Source organism: Rousettus aegyptiacus, unplaced genomic scaffold (genome assembly GCF_014176215.1).
Source record: "Rousettus aegyptiacus isolate mRouAeg1 unplaced genomic scaffold, mRouAeg1.p scaffold_m13_p_4, whole genome shotgun sequence".
NCBI lineage: Eukaryota > Metazoa > Chordata > Mammalia > Chiroptera > Pteropodidae > Rousettus > Rousettus aegyptiacus.
The window spans coordinates 138,602,151-138,626,542 of NW_023416307.1; the positions used below are offsets into that span (position 1 = coordinate 138,602,151).

The following is a 24,392-nucleotide window of genomic DNA, read 5'->3' on the forward strand; positions in this document are numbered from 1 at the left end:
TAATATTGTTTGTGACTTTCCTGAAGATTTTTCAGCTAAGGGACAACAGTCATTTGCTAAAATATTTGTTAAAAATAAAAGAAGAGTATAAATATTTTATATCAGTTGAATCTTTCGACATCTCATTAGAGCTAGTAGTAGCCTTGTATATCACTACATGAAATACATTTGCTTGTACACACGTGCATGTGGGATCAAGCTCAGATGCTGATGAGAAGTCTCTGGCTTGCAGATTCACCTGTGTAGACTGTGGGACAAGCCTACTTTTTGCCTCTATGGATCACATTGCCTTAGCTGGCTCGAAGGGCCTACTTCCAACTTCCATTCTTTCTTCCTCCTTGTCTGCCCTAAGTAGGCCTCATGAGTTAGCTCAGCTGACCTCTTCACATCTCCCAATTTGCTTTGCAGTTTTCAGTTTCACTGTTGCCCTGCCTCTTGAATTTGCTCTCTCCCAATCCCCACTTCCGTCTCTTATCTCTGCCCATTCTAAATCCCACCCAAGTCAAATTCTAGGTTCTCCTTGAAGTCTCCCAGATGACCTTGGTTTGAAATAATGTCTACCTCTTTTGAATATGCATGGTGGCCTACGTGTATCACTCATATAGCAATTAGGCATTAGTTACTATCACTTTTTATTGTAGTTATGTAGGTACGCATCTAAGATATGAACTTCTCAAGGTGGGAATAAACCTTAAGTATTTTTGCCTACTGTGTAGAAGGCATTGGGCCAAATGATGGAGGAAAGAATGCTTATTCACTGAGTAAATGAATAAATGTATGTTTATACATGTACTTGACCAATATTTATTGAGCAACTACCTTGGGCCTGGCTAGTTCTAGATACTGAGGTTACAGCAATGAACAACATATTCTCGAAGAACTTCCATTATCATGAGGGAAGACAGACAATAAATAAGAAAATACTCTCGAGGAAGAATTTTAGTTTGTGACATGATAGTACATGCAGGTCAGGAGGATGGGGCCGTCAGCCAAGGCTGCTTTGAGAAATAATATGTGAGCTTTGACTTAAAGAATATCAAGGAGAAAGCCTTCCATAGAGCCAGAGGAAGAACATTTAAGGCAGAGGGAAGAGCCGGTGCAAAGTCCTGAGGCCAGAAAGGAGGCCATGGTGTGAGATGAAGATAGGAAGGCAGGCAAGGGTTCCATGATGATGGAGCTTGTGGGCTGTGGAGAGGAGATGGACTTGTTCTAAATGTAATGGGGCACCACTAAAGGGGTTTAAACGTAGGAGAAGCATAACGAGATTTATGGTTATTATGTAGAGATGAGATACGAGGAGACAAAGGAAAAAGCCAACAGGCAACAGCAATAGTTTGGGTGGGAGCTGAAGTGAGCTAGACTATAGGAGTGGCAGTAGAGCTGGAGAGAAGTGGAAGAATTTGAGACATATCTTGGGAGCCGAAGGCAGAGATTTCTGATGGACTAGGTGTGGAATAAGGGACTGTAAGGAACCCAGAGCGACTTCTCTGGTTCAGTGGAGGTGGGGTCAGGAAAGAGGTACAAAAGGAGAGATTTAGGGATGTGTGTAGGTGTGGTCTTCAACCCAAGCTCAGCACTAGAGGAGGCTGGCGTTACACAAATCGAGACTAACTGGCTTTTTGCTTTGACTATTTCATTAGTATTGTTCACAGTGAGTAGGAAATAGGGTCAGTTGACCTCTTTTCAAGTTTCTAAGTCAGAGCTGAGGGCCTCTTTCCTTGAATCAGCAGCCCTCTGGCACGTGCAGAGTGAAGTGGGGCCAAGTGGAACTCTCTCTTCCTCTGCTAGATCATAGAGTGTCTTCTCTCACCTTTGCAAAGATGGGCAGGAAGACCTGGACAAATAATGAAAGATCCCTGAGCCTTAGGACATTACTACAGGCTCTCTTTCTTCCTGGGATGAGCAGAGACAAGATGGTAAGGGTGGTGGTGGTAGAGATGATGGATGGATTTAGTAAGCACTTACATGGTTGTCAATAATGTGCCAAGCACTTATATCTATTACCTTTATATCATTTGGTAAGGGCATAAAGGCTATTAATCTTACAGAGATGAAGTAACATGTGTAAAGTCACATGATTAAAAAGCAACAGAGTCAAGCACTGAACCCAGGCCGTCTGGTTCTAATCTCCATGCATATAACTACTAAATTCCCCTGCTTTCTGATGTCGTTATTATAATTTCAGGTGAAATAAGCCTTCCTGACTTGATTGCACTTGTCTTGTGACCTGTCCACACAGACCACACATGGCCAAACCACTCATTCTGTCTGCCCTTTCTGCTTATGCTCCTTTTCGGAGGCTATCCCAATCCAGAATGTGAGAAATTAGACTATAGGAGCTCTGCCAGTGGAAATGTAGGGCAGGCTTGCCCGGGTTCTGATGGTCACATTTTATACTTGAGTGGAAACCCATCCAAAGCCAAAGCTTTGCATGTAAACTAAGGGAGCAGAATAATAACACAATGTCGACAGACAGTAATGTTGCCGGCGTGAGGTTTACTCCAGCCAAACGTCTCAGAGCCCCTGGGAGGTGAAGAAGTGAGTTTCCCATGGTGGAGAGACACAGAATTTCCTTGTTGGGCACCAGAGGCTTCTTGTTCCTGTCTCAGTCCACAAATAGTTTTCATTATCGTTGTTGTAACACATGAATTATTGGTGATTAAATGGGCACTTCTGTGCCATGAAGAGAATTGAGTGGATTGGAGGAAACTAGAAAATCATATGATTTATGTGCTTTTGGAAACAATTTTAAAGAGTGGCTTTAGAATTATGAAAATCTGCATGGCTTTTGCAAAAGCTCCTATTTGCCAATGACTCTTATTTTCTCAGCACATGCATAGATTCGAAACCCAGGTCAAACTACCAGTCTCTCTTTCTGACTTGGGTCTTGGTCTTAGGGTTAAAAATGATGAAGAAGTTCCTTTTGAGAAATAAGTTACTTATCCATTGCAGATAAATGAATACTTCTAGCTCTTATGACAACATATCATGTTAATCCTTTATGATCTATTACTATATTGTTATTAACATGTTAGGCCTCCTCAAATTCTTTTCAGAACACAATGGGCTATTATCACATAAAAACAAATGAACTAATACACACAGCAGTGTTGCAAGCAAAAACAGGGGTATCGGCTATACAGGTGACACAGATCCTGATGTATAGAAGCTTATTCAGGACGTGGCTATCATTTAGCAAAGTGGTCTTTAATGAAGGATTCCTAATGTCCTTGCAGGAATAATTCACCATGCGTAAGAGTGAAATTTCTATCCTGAGCATAAATAATCGAGGTCATCCTTTTGTAAGGAGTATTTGTAAATATGTAACCCGGCTGAGACAACAGGGCTTAACTGTACTGTCTCTGAGGATGGGCTGTGGAACTGTATGTTCTGTTTAATAATAAATATTTATTGAGTTCTGTTCTGGTTATCTATTGCCGTGTAACAAGCTACCCTGAAACTTGATGGCTTAAAGATGACAAATTTTTACTCTTCCTCAGAGTTCTGGGGATTGATGGGCTCAGCTGGGTGGTTCTCACTTGGGGTCCCCCATACAGCTGTCATCAAATGGCAGCAGAGGCTGGTGTCATCTGAAGGCTTTTTCACTCACATTGCTGGTACCTGGGCTGGCTGAGAATCTCTTCACATGGAGAGCTTCCTCACAGCATGGTGGTGGTCTCAGGGTAGCTGGACTTTTTTTCCTTCACATGGCAGTTGGCTTCCCCTTCCAAGATATCCAAGTGGAAACTGAAAGGCTTCTTAGGATTCAGCCTTAGAGGTCATTCTGCCTAAATCCATTTTTTAAAGGAACTGTAGGCAGCCCAGATTCAAGGGGAGAGAGGAATAGATTGTACCTCTTCATGGGAGAGAATGGGGGAAAAATCTAATGGCATCCATCTTGGAGAAAAGCTACCACAAATTTCAACCACACATGTGACAGACACACTGGTGGCAAAATCAAAGGAATGAGGTCCTTCCTCACAGAGATGCAGAAGGGGATTGGCTGATAGAAGTTCGCTGTAGAGACAGATGGGGCATTGAAGGCATTCTGATCTCCCCTCATCCCCCTCTATAAGAAAAAAGTAGCCCGAAGAAGTGGTTATTTGTATTTGGATCAAGAGGGGCAATTTCTTGAACAGATTGAGGATCTACAAATTACACATTTTGTGTAAGCTCCACAGGGAGATTGATGGGTAAAGCAGTTGCTCTGTAAATGTTACTTTCCTGAAGAAAACTCTTTTGTGCCTTGAGAATATCACAGCCCTGACAAAAAAAACCAATGGTAAAACATTCTGTGACACACTTTCTTTGGTTCTTTCCATGGATGATCAGATGGATGAAAACTGTTAGGAGCCTTTGAGTTAAAGATGCTGACCTCGCGGATTTTAATTACTAGAAATTGTGCTGTATTTGCTGAAGAGATCATGAGGGAAAAAGAGGTCTGATTATATTTTACTTTACAGAGTTGGTTTCTCAGCTTTCAGATGCAGCTCAAATGTTACCTCCTCCGAGAGATTTTTCTAACCTCCCTGTTAAAGAAGTGAAGTCTCCTCCCACTCCCAATTCACAATCACTCTGTCCCATCACGATAGTTATTTCCCTCCCTGCACTTGAGGATACCTGCATTCATCTTGTTTATTTAACCCTTTTGTCTGTCTTCCTCCGCTGGAATATGACTGAACTTTTCCACTTCCTGGCACATAGCAGCAGTTCAATAAAGGTCTTCTAAATAAAAGAACAAATCTTTAAATCTGGAAGAAGTACTTTAGTGACCACTGAATTGGTTTAGTTATACTAATATCTATTCTCTTTTTGAAGTAACAAAAATAGAAATGTAGGATTTCCTAGGAGAAATCAAGGATGTGTCCCAAATCTTCCACTGTAGTCGGAATTCAGCTTTGTTGCTACTCTGAAACCAGATGGAAGTTCCAGGCCTAGAATTGGTTTCCACAATCTCCATTTATGGCTACCACATTTGGAAAAGGACAAATTTAGGCTTGGGCAGGACTCTATCTTGCTATGCCCAAAATATATTGGGTTAGAATTTATCTATCTATCCAGAATTAGTATTTTCTAATTGTCTGGCAGAAATACCAGGGTGGGGCTGAGCATGCAGATCAAGGCACTGAGAGGCTGTCTCTCCAAAGCCGTGTCTTTCAGAGGCTCTTTGGGTTTGTGCAGGAGGCCAGGTTGCAGAGTGTAGTGGTTTAGAGCACAGATCCAGGATTTGGGCTTCATCCATCACCACTGCTTACTAGCTGTGGGGGCTCAGGTAACTCTCTTTACCTTTTCTGCCTCAGTCCCTGCCTCTGTGAAATGGAGACATTAACCACATCTATCTACAGGGTTGGGATAGGGAGTTAATGTATGGAAAGCACTTAGAACAGTACCTGGCATTTGGTATGGGCCATGCAGCATGTTTGCTAACACTATTGTTGGTGGAAGCCATCAACGAAGTGTATCAGAACCCATCATTACAACGAGGAAGGTAATTGTTTGAAGGAAAGTGAATTGTGGGTAAATTTTTTCTTTTTAAAAATTTCCTTTAAGGTTGTTGTTATATTGTTTCTCACACAAAAAAACACGATTCCATTATGATGGTGATGTTGGGGTACAAGGACAATTATACCACTATATCTTCCTGTTCAGATGGGAAGGTACACTAACGTACCCTGAAGATACAAATAAACCCACAGAATATCTGATGTGGGGGCCTAGCGAGATGCCCACAAAAAGTTCATGTCATAAACCAGGAGCAGGGTCAGGATCTGCAATGGCCAAACGCCAGCTAGTGGTAGGCCGGGCTGTCCATCCAGCGAGGTGGGCGGTGGGCCTGGATTTGGAACCAGAGGACCTGAATTGGTTTTTGGGCCCGGCTCAGCCACTTTCTAGTAGTTTGATCTTGGGTGAGCTCCTTGAGGCCATAGGCTTGGTTTGTGTACTTGTAAAATGGAGGTGTAATGCAGCCTACCTCAAGGCATTGGGACGTGAAATGAATGGGAAGGACTTTTACGATTGTTAGTTTTTATAAAAAACACCAAACATTGACATTCTAAAGATTTCGAAGAGCCTGTTTTCTCTGTATAACCCTGCCTCCATCCCTACTCCTTTTTCCCATTTTCTTCCTGGACTCGAGAAATTTTATTTCAAGTTAATCGTTTGACTTCTACTGACATAAAAATGCATTTGAGATATGAGACACTTCATTTGAGGGGTTATTCTAAAAGGACTATTTGAGAGCGGGTTTACCAGACTAAATATGTATATAAATGGATATCTGAGGGGAAAAATGGGTATAAAAAGGGAAAGAAGGCAGGTAAAGAATTTTACTAATTAATGTAGGGCTGGCCTTTACTAATAGCAAAAACAAACAGATAACGTGGCTTTAGAAACTGCTCTAGAATTCGGCCACCAGCACATAGTAAATGGTAGGAGGGGCCTTTGTTCTTGGACAGACATGGATTTAAATCCCGGCTCTGCAAGTCATCTTTCTCAGAGCTGTGGTTTCCCTACCAGTAAGATGAAGTAGTAACCAGCATCCTGGGGTTGCGAGGGCTAAATGAACTGAGGTAGAAAGCGCTGGACTGCAGCCCATATTCAGCTGTGCCAGGGAGCCTCACCAGGAATTTCCGTTTCTGCTTCCAGTGGCTGCCTTGGGCATTGGTGGCCACGTGGGCTTCGGTGACAGTTTTGATGAGCTCCCACTCCTCATCGGTGGGCTCCGGCTTGTGCCCGATGGATTTCTGCAGCTCTTCCCGCCGTCTCTTCTCTCGGTTCTCCTCTATCAGCTTCCGCTTTGCCAGTCGCTTGCTGTCATCCAGTACCACTGGAAGAGGGAGAAAGAGAGACAAAACACACAGATGGTCCCCAAGCACATGCCGGACTGCATGGCCTGGAGCCTCAGCGGCGGGGACCACTGATGCACAGCTGTCTCGGTGGGGCCTACAGCGTGGGTCACACGGGAGCATTTTCTCCCCTATGCAGAACCGCCATTGACCAGCCATTGTCCAGAATGAGCACCAGTGCCGAAGTCCCAGTGCTTAGCCAGCCTTTCAAGACAAAGGCCTGGGGCTAGTTGGATACTAGGCATCCCGATTCCGTAGAAGGTGGCCCTAAATTAGAATGAACCCATGGTTCACAGATGAGTCAGTCTAGCCAATTATCTGAATTCATTCTTAGGGTTCCTATAACTCCCCCCACCCCCCCCCAAAAAAAACCTCTTAAGAAAGTTCTCTTACTAAGAGAACTTAGTTGAGGAGGTTCAAGAAAAGTTTTGAAGCAGTAAGTGAGAGACTAATGAACCTTTTCTTGGAAAATAAAAGAACCCCCAGCTCTTTATTAGCTCCCTTAAGGAATTACTGGAATGTTGCTTGGCCTGTCTTGAGTTTCACAGATACTCACTTTGCATTACTCTCTACCTGGTCAACCCTTACTGATGGTTAAGGAGCCCAGGCTTTGTAATCTAGAAAGACCTGGGTTTGAATCCTGACACTACCACATTCTAGCTGTGTGACCTCTGGCAAATTACTTAGGCTCTCTGAGCTTACATTTTGTCCCATATAAAATGAGATCAATAATATTCACTTCACATGGAATTCATTGTGATGATTCACTACAAGTGCTCAGTAAATGTAGCCATGACTTTTATTATTTATGTAAAAGGGAAATAAGAAGGGCAGATAACAAGAAACCCACACGTCTGTGGTTGATTTAGAAAACAAAACCATTTCACTAGACTCTTAGTAACTATCAGTGGAAGGGAAAGGCTGAGGTTTTACAGTCTAGAATCATAGCCTTTTAAAACTGGAAGGGACTTTAGATATTATCTCATCCAGCTCTCTCCTTTCACAGAGGAGGAAGCTGATCCAGAGAGATCATAACTTGCCTAAAGTCACACAGCAAGTTCATGGCAGAGCCAAGCCAAGACCCAGGACTCCTGACTCCAGCTCTACAACATGATTGTCCTGGGGCCATTTCTTGATGAAGGTGTGACCTGGTAGGGAAAGAAAAGAAGCGCACACAGCAAGAGGAAGAGAACCAAACGTACTCAGCTAGTCCACAAACAGAATAACGAAACCCCATATCATCTCGATTTGATTAGATCACCAAAGTCAGGTGAGCACTGACAAATGCGAGAAATGTGAATGCGCCCCGTACAGGCTTTTTAGTTCACTCGTTAAAGGGAGAAGAGGAGGCAGGCTATACTCATAGCCCCATTTCCCGAATATGTCTACTGTGCCAGGATGGTTGCATCTGACAGGCGTTATCTAATTTAATCCTGAAAACAACCTGTAAAGTAGGTGATAATTTCACAGAAGGGAAACCAGAGGATAAGTCTGATGGGCATACAGCTAGTAAGGGGTAGACGTGGGACTCCAACAATTTTTCTGATTATAAAGCCTGAGCTCTTATAATACCTCGCAAGCCAGTAAGGTGCACTCAAAATTAATTTCCACTCAGTCTAGATTAACACTGAGTTTTTTTAACTCACAAACATTCATATCTTTAACTTTTCAATAAAACAACGACATAGATACAGTTCCTTATGGTGACACATTTAAGTATTTGGTTCTAGGTCAATCATTTTCACATATCTTTATTAGGCATATTGTTTGCAACAGCCTTTAAAAGAAAAAAGACAAAGAACACGCTCAGAGGTGGAATTAACCCAGGATCTCCAGCCCACTGCCCTAAAACAACTCTCCTCCTTTTTTTACGACTCCTTATTCTATCTTCTTTAATCGGCAAACCAGGGCATTCCATAGATATTTTTGTTCTAGCTGAGAGAATCGTTTGTCACATAAATGGAAGCCATGATTATTTCCTCTTTCATGGGGAAAAATACTCTATGCATTCTTTTTTTCCTTTCCTTTCATTCTTTCTTTTTCTTTTTTTAAAACTAAAAGTTGGAACCATTGATGGATGTGCAGAAAGTTTATGTCAGTAGAAATCATTAGCCCAGGTGCCTGACAAAAGGGAGGCCATATATTTGGAATGACACGATTCTTACTTTATTATTAGATTAATTAAAATGACTGGCGTAAATCCCTTGCATAGTGTGGGGAGAAAAGACCCCAGTGGCGGCTAATCTCACCACCATATGCTGTAGCACTTTGAAAACTGGGTAGGAAGACTTCAGCTTGGAATGTTTTTACGGCTAAAAATATAACAAACAACCAACTGCAAGATGACTCATGCAATAGCATTCAAGTTCACATTCTTCAGAAATTTCTGAACACAATGTTTTCTGTCAGTGTCCTGTCTCCGAAAATGGCCACAAAAGAAATTCCTGTCTCTGCTTTTGAAAAAATGTTAAGACTTGTCCATAAGGGTCTTGCCACATGAACGTCGTATGTAAAATTATACCTTATCAAGGCGAATGGACAAGTCTTCTCATTTGTAATCTCTGGGGCGAATGAAGTATTGCTAATGGCCCTGCAAATGTGACAGGGCTAACTTAACTGCTTTTCCTCACCCATCATCTGGATACCTTGAGAGTTAGGAGTTGATAAGGAAAGAGTAACATGGAAACCACCCACCAATGACTGTGGGAATGCTAGGTGTCTTCCCTCTGTCCACACGGGTTCCTGCTTGTTTTTCTGCCTGGTTGATCTCCTTGAACCAAATCTTTCCCCAATCAACCCCTTGAATAAAGCAAAAGAAGAAGATTACTTACAATCTGTTGCCATGCCAACATAGATGCATTTTTTAAAGCGACATTCCTGGCACTGATTTCGTGTAACTTTGTCTATGACACATTTTCCTTCATATTTACAGGAATAGGATGGATGGAGATTTTTCTGAATGGTTCTTCTAAAGAAACCCTACATGAAAAAGGAAGATGCAAGACGACAGTTACATATTTTTGAGAAATAAATGGCTCTAGAGTTTTGTGTCCACGTAGCTGTGATGGATTGTTTTGTACCTTACCTGTGGGCCTGAAGCTCCACTTAATTAAATATAGGACAATTGGCCCAAAGTGAATCTAAAGAATTCTAAATCTGAGTTAAAGGCAATGTCAGAGGACCACAGAGTCAACATCTTTTTGGCATTTATTCAAGGAAAAGAGGTGAATGAGAGAATCTAGCATTTGCTTATATTTTTTCTAAACACTGGGCAATATAAATAAATTACATTATTTAATTTCATAGACTGCCATAATTGTGTGGCTAAAGTAAGCTATGAAGATGTTTGCTTTATACTTTATACTAGAGAATAAAAAAGCTGGATATTTACAATATTTTATTAATTAATAATTTAATCAGTTAGTAAATAAATGGATGTAATTGCCTTTGGAGATTTCATTTAATTCTTGTTTTTGACTCTTGAGATCACCATCACCAGCTCAGATAGCCCTTGAAACAACAGTAGCTGGAGAGTAGAAAATTCTAGGTTCTCTACCAAATTTTTCCCATGCTCATTGCACTGCAGTTTTACCTTTTGTAGCACATTTTTCCCTCTCCAGTATCCATAGACATACACCCTAAAGTTCAATATGTTTCTTCCTTTTTTAAGGCATGGGAGAATGCCACTGACAAGTCTTCTATTATCCATTTAGTTCCAGGTTTAGGTGGCTTATATAACATTTTCAAGGATGTGTTATTCTAGAACCTTTTTGGACATGGTATCTAAGTCTTGGCAGAGAGAGGACTTATTGTTAGGAGCACATTGCAAAGTGCTGTAGACATATTCCATGTCCTTCGATCTCTTCTACGATCATATGAAGCAGATACTCTTAAAATCTACATGTTAGGGATTAAAAAAATACTAAGCCTCAGACAAGTTAAATCATTTGCCCCAAATGACAAGGTAAGTACATGCTGGTACTTGGCCTAGAGCTCAGGAGATGGATTCTAAATCTTATTTACTTAACTGTCTATATGATATAAACAGAAGCCAATTTTACTGTATTATTTAAATGTTGTAGATGAACAGATTATTAATAGTCCCTTACCACCCACCCCTTGAAAAACAAAAACAAAACTTAGTTTTAGTAGAATAGCAGGGCAAAACAGATTTGAAGGATGTTCTCTACTAAAGCTTAAAAAAATCTTCAACTTTGTTTCATAAGTGGTGGGACTAGAATACCAGTTGATCTAGATTAAACCTCAATTTTAATGACCCCATTTAACTTTCTTTGGCTTTGATTATGTACTTACACCACTTGTATGTTCCTTACTTAGACATAAGAGCTCTTTCTTATAATGGAAAAAGTCAAAGGTAGGATATTATATTGGGCGAAGAGGAATAAAATGGAAAAATGACAGCAATAATTGCAACTAATGGACCCGATTTGGGGGCATGTATGCTAAACCCTTATCATTTCTATTGTTCAAGTTCTAAGAGAAAAACTGTTGTATTGTAATTTGGTTTTCCATCCTTAAACACTTGAGTCCATTAACTTGAATAATGTTGACACACGGTTGTAAGAGTCACTAAATCACACATGGGGCAGCTGTTTGACAGGTTGGCAGTGTTTCCCTGGGTATTCGAGGTGGGCAAATCCTGCCAAAGCACGAATGTCAGGGCCTGCTACAGAGGGAAAAATAAGCTGCTCTGTGAATTTCCCTCCTCTACTTCTGTTACCCTCTGTACAATCCACCCTTCTAGGGTTGCCCCTGTTTGGAGGGCAAAAGAAACCTGTAAATTTCAGGCAGGAAGACATATTTCATAGACAGGGAGGTGAGAGGCTGGGTAGCATACCTCCTTCTGGAGGAGGCAAAGCTTCCCTACGGGTGGAAATACCAAAGTCCAGGGCATCCAGTGAGAATGCTGACTCCTGCTATGAGGGTAGGGCAGTTGTTGTCCTGTCTGAAGTTGGGGGGATGCTTTTCTCACATACTCTGACTTTGACCCATGTTCTAGGAGTTGGGGAGCATGCTGAAGAGTCAGACAACACTAAGCAGAGAATGAGGTGTGATATACTAGACACAGGGGTGATAGTCATTTCTCCAAAAAAACTACTCTATGAATTTTTAAATGGAATGAATGAAATGATTTATACTTGGCTTATTTCAAAAAAGTATTGAGGTAGCAGGCTCTGTTGTTCACTGTGCCACCTTTTCTGTGGCTTTTCTCTGATGACTTTCCTTGGGCACTTCATTGACTGAGTCCAGTTTGAGATGCTGGCCTCCCCTAAATGATAATAAAAATATATTTTGACTCCTGATGAGGGAACACTTCATATGAGTAAATGTAAAGATGCTAGGTCCCTTAATTTTAAAAGTGTCATAAATTAAGTTGCAGAAGTTGTGAACTTGGGTAGAAAATATTTAACATAGTCAACTTATTAAAAATCTTTTTCTTTTCTTTTTTTCCAGAGGCGATTTGAAAAGGGGACGCCTCAGGGACTGAATAAGGACATATATTTGATTTATAATTTGCTGGGGACCAGAGGCTTTGCTTTTACAAATCAACGTCGGGTATGTTTCCCTGCATTTTGAGAAGTGGATCTATTTCTTAGTGGTCTGAGGTGATGCATTAAGGAGCATGTGATAAGGAGCTGAGTGTCACCCTCCTAGTTCAAAATTTGGGCGACTGTTAAGAAAGCTTTCACTTTTTCATTAAAAAAGTGACATTGTAGGTAGTATCAACATTCTTTCTGCAAAAGATGCACACAAACTGGCGCATCTCCAAAAGATTTCCATTGTCTTCAGGGCAAAAAAGGTCAAAAAAGATTCTCCTTATACACATTGTAAGTATGGGGCAGAAATATTTTTAAATTACAGATTTGAATAAACCATATGTGAAGTGTAAACTTTTTCATTTTTGGCCACACTTAAAAACTGTATTTCATTTGAAAACTCTTGTCTTTTTCCAAGATACTTTGTCCTCAATTAAATGATCTGCATAAGCCCTCTAGGAAGGCTTCTTCCTGATGGTTGAGGCAGTTCTAGGAACAGGATTCTGATCAGAGATAAAGGCACAGAGGTAGAGAAATCTAGCTTTATGCTACATGATTTCTTCTTTTAAGTAGACCTCAGCTGAAGCAGGCCCCAAATATCCTGTGATTTGGGGAAAAGAGGCTAATTGGTTTCTTTATTATCATGAAGACTTGGGTTAATGTGCCTGATTCTTCTTTTGTTTAAGTCAATTGCTAATAAGCGTTAAGTCCTCTCTGTAAGGCACATTCACTCTTTAGAGTCATTTTGGGACTAGAGTACTGAATAAAATTTTCATTATGGTCTCTTCCAGAATTCAAAATTTACCATTAGAAATCGATTTGAAAGAATCTTAATGCTGCATAATCAGGTTGGTAAAGCCTTATGAATTGGAGCTAATTTAGAAAAAAAGGCCTGCTTGAATTACTGAGCTTTCGGAAAGAGGAACCGTATCTAAAACAAAGTAATTTTATTATTTTCAAATCGAGCAAGTAAAACTGTGCTGTAAAGAGATAGTCTGTAAGTTCTCCAATTAATAGATATTTGTAATTAGTTCTATTAAATTCCTTAAAACATTATTATCACAAATGTAATAGCAATCTTTAGCTCGATCTTTGTTAAAAGGTTACGTATTCCAGATCAAAGGGGTCTGGATGAATGAGAACACATTACATCACATTCCAAAAAACAGTGTTGCAGATATAATGCCTTAGTACCTTAGAAATGACTTCTTTCTAATGGATGTATCATCTTTTAGCAGGCTTTTAGCAGGCTTCTGCTAAGTGTTTCTTGATTTCATGCTCAAAAAGTACGGAATTTGCATGGAAAATAATTCCTCTAGGGAAATGGGGCACCTTAGTTTGAAACAGAGCTAACATGTTGTTTCCTGGGTTTCAGGGTGAAAGGGAGAGTAGGAGGAGGGGAAGGAGAGGAGAGGAGGTAAGTTGGGTGATGACGGAGGAAAGACTGAATTGATTTCATAAATTTTAATACAGTTTTTGCTTTAGAGCTGACATCTTATGATGACTTAGTTTTAAATGTAAAAGGTAAACACAATATATAACAAAAAATTTAAAGGCTTTTCCCTGATAATATACTTCTTCATTTTTAAAACATTAGTTGAACGCTGGATATAACACTGGGTTAAGCTTTATTTACCTTTATAGGAGAGCTTATTTCCTAGGCTAGGTCGTTGGATCGAAAGATATTTGCCAGAAAGCTTGTTTGAATTTCGATGACAAAGATTGTAAGTAGGCAAATCTAGGCTCACTTTCGGGAAGTGTACTGATTGTTGATCCCTGGTGTACTCTTGTCAAGTATCTCCTGAAGATGGGTCTATTGAGCATAAAATTAGTTGATGGATGACCAGAATTTACTTACTGCAGGCTGTGCAGAAAGCCGTTTGGATAATTTCAGAATATAATTGAATCCAAGTACTTTCAAAGATATTCCCTAATGAACCCCTTAAAAGTGAACATATTCACTCAGATTAACAGTGGTGAACAGCCTGTGGCAGAGCAAACTCTCTCCTCCAATACTGGAGATAAAACAGGAGGAGAAATGGATATTTCTTGGGATGATAACATTTTATAAAATATCTACCCATTTTAAAACTCAAAGTGAGAATTTTATTAATTTATTTTCATTTTATTAATTATCTCTCAGTCTAAAAAGCAGACATCATGCTCTTTTCAAATTTCATTTAGTTATTCCTGATTTGGATAAAAATTTTGGTTCTCGAACACGCCAGAAAATGAAGAGGGCAATCAGACACCGGGACGATCACAGGTCACGAATGTTGGAATTTGACTCTAATTTGAACTTAAACTTAATGTTCTGGTGAATCCTAGGAGGTGACCGAGCTGTGGGAGCGCCGAGCTCACTGGTCCCAGGGCAATTACCTTGCAGCCTTCACAGGTGATGCAGCGGTAGTGATACCCGGTGGCTTTGTCACCGCACACCACACATAGCTCGTCCTTGTCTAAGTAACTGGGGATGTACCCTGTGAAGGAGGAGAAAAAGAGGAAGGTGAGAAAAAAATATATAATGTTAAAATCGAAGACATACCACAGTTAAGAGGAAGATAAGGAGAAGGCAGGTGGTAAGGTGGGTGAGGAGAGAGGCAAGGCTAAATTGTTTTGTACATTTAAATACAACTTTTGCTTTAGGGGTTATATCTCATAAGCATTTAGTTTTAAATATAAAAGGTAAATAAAACATTTAACAAGAAGATATTTAAAAAAATCTTCCCCTGATTTAATATACGTCCTCAGTGTCTTATACTTATTTAGTCCTTGTCTCACACTTACAGAGCTAATATTAAGGCCCAGGATTTCAGAATGCCTTTGAAATGGGTGTGATCAATTTTGCTCTGTAGGTGGAAATAGACCTGAAGGCCTTTGGAGCCAATGAATCATGCAGAGAGGCCAGGATTCAAGGCACCTGGAGCGCCTTGAGTTCTGGACAACACAACCTTTTTCATAAGGCCTATTTCAGACCTTGTTCTTAGAAGATTTGATCCATATTAGAGTTAAGGAACCATGCAAATAAATTCAGAAAACTTTATAGCCAGAAAGTTCCTAGGAGAGCATCACGTACTCGTGAGGTAAACAGGACCTCAGAAGTTGGCCTTCCTCAGGGTCGCCCTAGAAATTAACAGCAGAGACTAAAACCCAGATCTCTTAAAGTCTAGTTCTACAGTGTAAGTTATGCTGGTCCTCTTCTAAAAATAAACAATTAACTTTAAGTAGAATGAATAAGGCCATCTAAAAAAAGAAATTCGATAAACTTGTGACATCATGATACACAGCCCAACAACTCTGGGTAGTGTGAAATAATAGAGGTTCTACTTATTAAGAAAAAAAGGAAAAGCCAACCATGACAACTCTCTTTTTAGTGTACTATTAGTTTAAATTCCTTGACCCAGGGAGCTAAAGTTAAAAACAAAAACAGAAGCAGTTACCTGCCATCTGTCTTTCCTCTTTTCCTTCATGTGTAGATTAAGTCCAAACACAAGACCCTGACTCAGAAGAGTAAATTCAGTTTCATATGTATCAACAAGTTACCACAGAAGCACATAGCTTAAATAAGACCAAAAAATCAAAACAAAGTCTGATTCGTTGGGACGTGGAGAATGGAGAAGTTGAGAAAACAAAATTCTTTCTCCTAGTCATGGTCCCTTATGAAGTTCTTTGACTCAGTAAACTGTTATTGGTTTCAGTAAAGATTAGCCAGGTTGAAATGACAGATGTCTTAATTATATGTTTTACTATGACATTTTCATAGAATTTTTGATTAAACTAGATCACTGAAGGTTTACTTTTCAGAAAAAAGCCACACATACACATACACAGAAGAAAATGAATCCTTTTCACAATTTCTTAGAAATTACCTTGCTCAGAATTTATTTTTAGAAGAATGTCCCTTCTTAAGAGAGAGATAACTTAAAAGTGTGATTTGGTCATGTATAAGATTATTTTTTTAAATATCACAGATTTCTTAGTTTACTTCTGTGTCATGAAAACTGTGAGTCATCTGTTGAGTTCACTTCAAGGGTTTTAAAACTATCATCAGATGTTTAAAAAAAAGAATTCTGGGAGGGATCTGGGCAGGAAAAAGGGACCTGGAATGATTTGTGTGTTAATTCAAAAATTCATTTATTGATGATTTCAGAAAACATTTATTTAGTATCTACTATGTGCTTAGTACTGTGCTTGGTGCTGAGACTGTAAAGACAATAACATATGCTTTCTTCTTTTAGGAAGCATATTATCTAAGCACCTGAGTCTTATATTTCCAGTACTGGTTATTTCTCAGTGAAAAAAAAAAAGGTAAAAATGAAGGAAAAAACATGAATGATGCTAAGCACCATTGCAAGGCAATGCAAACCAAAACCACAATGAGATGGATACCACTTAACAACCTCTAGGATGATTATAATAAGAATGGCAGAAAATAATAAATGTTGGTGAGGATTTGGAGAAATCGGACCCCTCATACGATGCCTGTAGGGATGTAAGATGTGCTTTGGAAAACAGTTTGGCAGTTTCTTAAAAGGTTACATAGAAAGTTACATAAGATCCAGCAATTCTACTCCTAGGAGTAGAATTTTGTTTTGAAAACAAAAAACTATACACGAATGTTTAAAGAGCATCATTTATAATATCTAAAAGGTAGAAACAACCCAAATTTTCATCCAATGATGAATGGATAAATAAAATGTGGTATAGCTATACAATGGAATATTTATTCAGCCATAAAAAGGAATGAAGTACTATTACATGCTACAACATTGATGAATCTTGAAAATATTATGCTAAACAAAGGGCACATATTGCATAATTCCATTTATATAAAATGTCTAGAATAGGCAAATTCACAGATGTAGAAATTAGATTAGTGTTTGCCAAGGCCTAGAGGGAGGGGAGGATGGGAAGTGACTGTTAAAGAGCACAGAGTTTCTTCTCAGAGTAATGAAAATGTTTTGGGATTTTATAGCATTGATGGTCATACAACTCTGAATATACTAAAAGTCACTGAATGAAAACCATTGTTTTGCATGGACATATTTTGTACACTTTAGATGTGTAAAGTTTATGATATGTGAAATACGTCTCAATAAAGCCATTATTAAAAAACAAAGAAATGAAGGAAATAAAGAAGACGGTTCCATTTGACAAACATTTATATAGGTATACTATGTGCCAGGCAATGTGCCAAGGATTTATAGATGATTAAGTTTTAATTCTTGGGGCAGCTTACAGTGTAGTGGGGTAAACAGGTAATAAGAGCTCATCTGTGTATCATGTGACAGGCACAGGGATGGGGCTAGTCCAGAATCACAAAGGGGAAATCTCTGAGAAGCCTTTCTGCCCAACTCCCAGCCCAAGTCCAGGTTGGGTGCTCCCATACTTCCTTGTGGTTCCCCAATAATAGCCCTTTGTTATCTGAAATATATATATTTCCTCCCTTAGACTTTCATCTCTGATTCACTGTAGGTTTGTACAGTTCTACCTAGAGACAGGAATCCTATTATTTATGCGGAAACCTCAATGTCTAGCACCTGCTTCCTTTGGTGGTTGGTGCCACAGTTTTTCAAGACTGTTGCTATCAGCCAGTGGTAAAGAACGTAAGAGAGGAAAGTTATATCTGGAGCTCACAGATGGGAAGGCTTGAAAGATGGAGGCGTGTCTAAGAAGGCTAAAGATCTTGGCAAGGGTTTCTGAAAGGGCTGACAATACAGATGTGGGGCCCAAACTTCTGGTCTAAGGAAAACTGCATCATAAAGTTTAATTTTTGGTAAACAAACCAACATTACACTCAGATTAAGATTAAGACATCCAGATTCAAGTTTATCCAAGACCTGGTGCTCTGGGGAGTTGCATGCACACTAGGCACTGATTCGTTTCAAACACAATTTTGGGGAATCTATTCATACGAAGAAACAACATGAAAAATTCCATCAAGGGTCTGTGTCCAGAGAACTAACTAGTTATCAAGCGTGTAGAATTGGGGAGTGGATTATAGCAAAAATGGTCAGAGATGCTTAACTAACACATACCTACGGACTTCAGTGATCAGTCTTTATGAATCAAAAACAATATGTATATTAGTTCCCTATAAATTCTAGTTCATTTTAGAAAAATTGAAAGAGATAAATTAGCAGCACACAAATTTATCTATCAATTCTCCTTCATAGAGATAACCACGGTAGCAAAATTAGTATGTGTGACTGTGTGTATATGGGCTTGTGTGTGCATTGAAATGCATACTTATAGAATACAAAGTAATTTTTAAACAAGGAAGTAACTCAATTATTAAAACACACACCTCCCTGATAAAGGCAAATGGGATACACATATCTGTGTTGTCAGGAAGGTTACATCTTAACCGGTTATACACAGGTTATGCACACTTGATCAGAGTAAAGACTTTTGGGTTCTTGGTATCAAGTGCAGATGGCAGAGATGAGAGAAAAAGAGGTGCCAGTCATTTCCTCGTAATTTCATGTTGGGGAAGCAATCATAATACAGCTGGATGCTGTGCTGCTTGTGGGACAGCCCTTGGGAGGGTCAGGAAGATGCAGGTCTCTCACCTTATCTCACCCTGCTTCACCACGACCTGCCTGCTTTATTCTTTGGTGTGGGCAGTAAGACACTGAAGATTTTCCTCCTCCCTGTAGCTCAGCAATTTATGTAGATGGTTGAACCTGGGATCCCATAATAATTCAGTCTGTGAGGGGGACTGGCTCCTTCTGTTTCCTGACTGCTAGTCTGACAGATGCTTTACTTTGCTCTCTTATTTCTCCTAAATTATCTTCTTGGTGGATGGATGCATAGATGATTAAATATTTCTTTAGTTAAATCATTGAAACTTCTACAGAGACATCCATTTAAGTTGGTAGCATTCGCTTACATGATCATAGTAGTGCAACCCACCCATCTCTTTCTTTTCTCTAAAATATTAACTTGGAACCATCTTATTTACCCAAAACAGTCACCACAGGCAATGGCACATCAATCATTATGCCTAAGTCCATTATTCATCATGAAATAATTTCCATCAGGGATCAGCATCCCACACATAATGAATAGGTAGGTGGGGATCCTCTTAAGGTTGCTGAATATACTTGACAGCATCACATGCTAACCATTCCTCCTAGAGGACTTAACCATTTTCTCACTCTCCTCACTCAGAGTCTTCACCTTTTTTCCTTTTTCATGATCACCGACTGAGTCACATGCTGGCAATTTTCCCAGCTAAGGACAATGCACATGCAGTGCTAGTTCAGTTGCCGGGAGTGGACGCTAAATGGATGTCAGAATTGGGTTCTGTCTAGAAACAAATATGAAAAACACAACCCTGGAAGCCACAGTGCTCATTTGAGAATTGTATCTGAAAATCGGATCAGGTGACTGTTAAAGATGCATGGTTAATAACGTCCCAGAAAACGATTAAGACTCTGATGATATGTGATAGTCTAGAGATGATATATTTTCCTCAGATATGCTCAGATGTATCATTTTTTAGACTAATAAACTATGCTGCCACTTTTCCAAGCATATTATTATGGAAACAAACTCCATCTGTTTGTTCAACAAACTTGGAGATATTTTTTTTTTAGCTGACACTGGCGATGTCTGATTAATTGAGAAGTATTATTCTGCATATAAATATGGTAAAATATTACTAACTTTTTACCTTTTTTGTTAGCAGCCACATTAAGGTGTAATTCACATACCATACAATTCAATGGCTTTTCATATATTCAGAGAGTTGTGAAATCATTACCACAATTACTTTTAGAAAATTTTCATCATTCCCAAATGAAACCTTCACCTTTAGAAGTCACCCCTATTCCTCCCAACCCCTCCATCCACTCCACCCTAAGCAACCACTAATCCGATTTCTGTTTCTCTATAGATTTGCCTATTCTGGAAATTTTATATAAATGAAGTCATACCTAATGTGGTCTTTTGTGATTGGCTTTTTATTTTGTATATTTTCAAGGTTTATGCATGCTGCAGTTAACATTAATTTTAAAAAACTTGATTCCCAGGGGGGACTCGGTACGTGGGAGGGGAAAGTTGTGTCCATTTGCACTAGAAACAGTGCAACAGCCAGTAAGCTTGGCTTTTTTGGTTTGCACTGGAGTCAAGGCTTTCCTGTTTATTTGTAAAATTAGGAGGCTGGCTAGTTTAATTCTTTCGAGTGAATTATAATATCATCCCAGGTCCTAGGAGAAGAAATGCTGGCACCTCTTATCACTTTGAAAGACACAGCTCTTAGGGAGTAGATTAGAACACGATGCAGATTCATCTTGATGGTGCATGTGAAGTAGAAGAGCTGCCTTCTGAAGGGGAGAGGAGTTGGGTTCAGAGGCCAGTTCCAATCTCGCTGATCTTATTTTCTGTATATGACAACTTGCCAAGGAAAAGCAGCCTTGGCATCCAAAAGGAGCAGTGGTTATTATTGGTGATGGGAAATACCTTGGTAAGTTCAGAGAGGAGAAGGTCCATATTTCTGATTCATCTTGTGGAACTATCAACTTAGAGCCAGCAAAGAACCCTGAGTGGTCTGAGACAGGATATGAGATTGTATTTTAGGACCCCTGAGGAAGCTAAATCATTAGGATGTTTTATATTGAACTTCCAATTTTATATCGAACCTTCTCAATTCACTCCACAGCTCAGACCTTTCTTAGTTAAGTATTTTCCCCACTGGCACCTTCTTCCCTATGTCCTTTCTTTATATACTTAAAAAAATTTCAAATGGGCCATTTCTTAGCCTTTTCCCCAATACTCTAATCTTGATTCCTTTTACGTTCAATTCTTGGTATTAGGTACCAAAGTTTTGCATTATATTAACCTTTAACCATCTGATAAACACTATATCCATCCACCTATCCATCCATCCATCCATCCATCCATCCATCCATCCATCCATCCATCCATCCATCATTTATTTACTTGTTTAACAAATACATATGGGCCCAGTGTGTAAGACAATAGGTGGAAACTTGAAATGGCATTAACTTTAAAGGAATTATTTCATTGCTATCCACAAAGTCCCAGCAGAGCTTCCCGAGAGGCTTCCAATCCACAAAATCTTCCCTCAGAGCAGCAACCATCTTTCTGTCCTCCTCACTACCATCACGGAATTGAGTATCTTTGCTTTAGACTTGGTCTTTGGCTGGCTGAGCACCTGCTGTGGGGGTACAGAAGACACTGGAAGTCTCACATTTTTAAACTCTAGAGCACTGGGGACTAGGGGAGGAAAAGGGAAGCAGAATGAGGGCCAGGTCAGAGGTGTTAATCTAACAAAGGAGAGAGAACATGATGACAAGGAACCCTGGATCTCCACCATCAGGAAGTCTTAGAAAAGGGGGCAAAGCAAGTTTCCCATTATTTCTTCTGATTCGAGACTTCCTGAAACTGAAAGATTTTAATTTTTAGGGATAGGCTTGGGCATAATACAGTTTCATGCAGTCCCTGGCTAAATTTCCTTCTTCCTGTCCCTGTAGACTCAAATTTTTAGTAGCTGACACAACCTTATAACTCACAATTAGAGCTAAAATACTTGCAGATGCAAATAACTAGGAAAGGGAATAGATTGGTATAATGAATTTCAGTTGAAATCTTAATCAAAAGAGTACACATACTGCAGTCTACAGTGTTTGGCTTGCAGAATGTTTAAAAATCTCAGCCAATTTTAAAACCAAGAGATATCATATAAAATCAGATTTCTGGCTTCATATGAGAAAGTGGAAGATTTGGAAATACTGAGCCCAAATTCTTACAGGGCAACAATCAGCCAAAGAGAGAAGGGTGACCTACCTCCTAGGATAGAGTTATATTTTCTAGTTCTCCACCGTCAGTACCACTCTTTATTTGTGCTCTAACTCTGAAGCTAAATGTCAGTTGCCATTTATGTTTCTTCTTGCATTATGTCTTTTTATAAGAAACGTTTCATAGAATTTTTATCTTTGTCAAAAGTGGGAAGACAAAAGTAATTCAAGAAAAATGAAAGAGAATATATTTCTTTATGAAAGTGAAAAATATTCTTTTAACATGTGAACAATGTGTGTGTTGGTTGAGAAATTTAAAAGGAACACATGCAGAAACTGGCCAGGATTTCTGGAACCGAGGAAGTGGGCTGAAGCACAAAGCCAGAACCAAAATGAAACTCTTCAGGGAAGAGAAGAATTAGTAGATTTAGTGTTTGATTGACAGGTCATGGAAAAGGCTCTTAAACTTTGAGGAGCCTGCAGTGGGTGCAGAGGGTAGAGAAGAACTATCACCGATTAGCTGGGAGTAGAAGTAGAAGGCTTTGGGGGCGAGGAGCGAAACAGAGAGAGAAAAGAACAAGACAATGTGGTGGGAAATATCTGCGGATAAAGAAAGGGGGCAGAGTGGGGTGACCACTTGAAATCATATTCTGGGAGTCTCCAGAATTGAGGAAATTCTTAAAGCAGCTAGTGCAGAGGGAGCTGAGACGTGGGTGGTACCAAGGACAGCGCATGGAAGCTCAACAGTTATGAGGACCTGGAAAAGGAAGACTACAGATGCTAAGTGTTTAATGGTACTTAGTATCAGTACAGGAAGATGAGGTTATAAAAGCTGGACCAGACCAGATAGTAGAGTGGGGAGCAACTGGACCTGGATGCTGGGAGCTAAGAAAAAACTTTGTGGGTACATATTCATGGAAGGATGTGAGGTGATGGATGTGAACTCCTATGGAGGAAATAAGCTGCCCTCGCTTTCTTTCCCAAGTCTTCTAGGCATCTGACTTCAGTTTACCATGATGTCTTGGACTTCTGCTATTAGTTTTCATTGTGAGAAATGGCGGTGGATGCTTTAGGATGAGGTTAGGGCACCCACTGAAATTTCTGAAGGGTGTGCAGTTGACAAAACAGATGCCTAATTCTTAGGAAAAAAAAAATAAGAAGAATCATGCTTTTTTCTGCACTTGGACTGAATTCATAGACTACTACTGTCCCTTACTTTGGTTCCAATTTTGGATGCTGAGAGGTACTTTCATTTAACCTTTTGAAACAGCAAATGTGTTCTGTGTTTAAAGAAATGGTTCTATTGTTTTCTGGAGTGGTGTTGTCTCTTAATAGTACATGGGTGGCAGTACCTAATTTGAAATCCTAATCATACATCAGCATCCTTACAATTACATAAGCATTGTAGGAAAGTCTGCAGTGGCATTAAATTCTTAAGTGTTATATTTTAAAAACAATATGTTGGCAACATATTCATGGGGTAGACTGAGCATATATGTGTTTAAATTAAACAAATTCAACTAGAGAGGAGGAGTAGGAATGCAAGAGAGAAGGGAAGAAAGAGGAAGACTGAGGGAGAGAAAGGTAGAGGGGAAGTAGGGGGAGAGAGACCAACTGAAAAAGGGAAGGAAGTGAAGGGGGGAGAAAGATTGAGAAAGAGAAATTAAAATATTATGCGATCATTTCATATTCAAGTGTATGGTTTGGAGTGATTATGCAATGGGACTCATAAATCTTCCCCTTTTTTTGGTTTTCTTTCCTGCCTGCCTATCACTAGATCAAGTATGATTCTAGCATTTAAGAATACCTATTTCTCATGCAACTTTTTTTTTTCTAGGCAGACTTTGAAACCTCCCCATTGCCAACTCTACAGTATAGCAATCCTTCTCTAACGTTAAAAGAGGCCAAGGAAATTCTAATTAGAGATTGTACTTCTTTAGGCCCAATTCTTCTTTTTAATCTAATCCCCTCGATGCAGGTAATTTCAAATATCTCCAATTTACCATTTAATTTCCATTTCTAATGTCTACACAATTATTCACATGGAGTCAACAGAGCTACAGAACATGGGGAAAAAAATGTAGATTCCTGTCCTTAAGGCAGAGGGACAAAACTTCTTTCTGAAAGCAGATTCAGAAAGAAGAGTTTGAAGAGTTTCTGCTTCAGTTATTAATTTTTCTCTCTGCAACGTGCACACTCACACACACACACACGTGTGCGCACGT

General features: G+C 39.5%; 1 protein-coding gene across 7 annotated transcripts in view; it reads right to left on the reverse strand.

Annotated features, from left to right (window-relative positions):
* THRB (thyroid hormone receptor beta) overlaps positions 1 to 24,392 on the reverse strand; it is a 319,642-nt gene that overhangs the window by 16,823 nt on the left and 278,427 nt on the right. For all 7 annotated transcript variants that reach the window (XM_016124883.2, XM_016124877.2, XM_016124879.2 and 4 more), the window contains exons 5-7: positions 14,783 to 14,883; positions 9,677 to 9,824; positions 6,621 to 6,826 (exon numbers count right to left, since the gene is read on the reverse strand). In XM_016124883.2, the coding sequence (XP_015980369.1) occupies positions 6,621 to 6,826; positions 9,677 to 9,824; positions 14,783 to 14,883 (455 nt within the window). The remainder of the gene's footprint in view (positions 1 to 6,620; positions 6,827 to 9,676; positions 9,825 to 14,782; positions 14,884 to 24,392) is intronic.